This window comes from Eurypyga helias, unplaced genomic scaffold (genome assembly GCF_000690775.1).
Source record: "Eurypyga helias isolate BGI_N326 unplaced genomic scaffold, ASM69077v1 scaffold49422, whole genome shotgun sequence".
Lineage (NCBI taxonomy): Eukaryota > Metazoa > Chordata > Aves > Eurypygiformes > Eurypygidae > Eurypyga > Eurypyga helias.
This window is the reverse complement of record NW_010237503.1, coordinates 1-494: the sequence shown is the minus strand read 5'-3', so window position 1 is coordinate 494 and position 494 is coordinate 1. Positions and strand designations below refer to the sequence as shown.

General features: G+C 34.6%; 1 protein-coding gene across 1 annotated transcript in view; it reads right to left on the bottom strand.

Annotated features, from left to right (window-relative positions):
* LOC104506496 (angiogenic factor with G patch and FHA domains 1-like) overlaps nucleotides 1–299 on the bottom strand; it is a gene marked incomplete at both ends in the record, with an annotated part of 3,140 nt that extends 2,841 nt beyond the window's left edge. The window contains one exon of the mRNA XM_010147467.1: nucleotides 217–299. Coding sequence (XP_010145769.1) covers nucleotides 217–299 — 83 coding nt within the window. The remainder of the gene's footprint in view (nucleotides 1–216) is intronic.
* Between the last annotated feature and the right edge of the window lie 195 nt (nucleotides 300–494).

The following is a 494-nucleotide window of genomic DNA, read 5'->3' as shown; positions in this document are numbered from 1 at the left end:
TTAACAGAACCTTCATGCCCTGTTACCATCATCTCTCTTTGTATAGGACTGTAAATAATTATTATTCTGCGTACAAAATACAAGCTTGAATTAAACTACCTGGTTCAGTGTTGAGTGCATTTGGAAACTTTCTTACTGTAGTCTGTGGCTTAAGATAGGAATCATAAGGTAGATGTACACTTCAAATACTTAACACAACTTCCACTGTAAACTCACCTGTAAACCATATTTTACCCGTATTTGTTTTAATGCTTTCCTTCTGACTAACTCTCTCTCTTCTTTGCTGAGTGCTGGACAAACTAAAAGGAAGCACAGAGGATTGTATTTATAACTAATAAAGTAACAGTGTTTCGAAACATAACCAAAAAAAATTTTGTTTAACATTACACACAGGCACACAACCAAGACAAAAATACATCATCACGTATTGTAGACCTATTCCCAGCTGACAAGTGTAAGAAAACTTAAGTAATTCATAGAATGGTTTGGGTTGG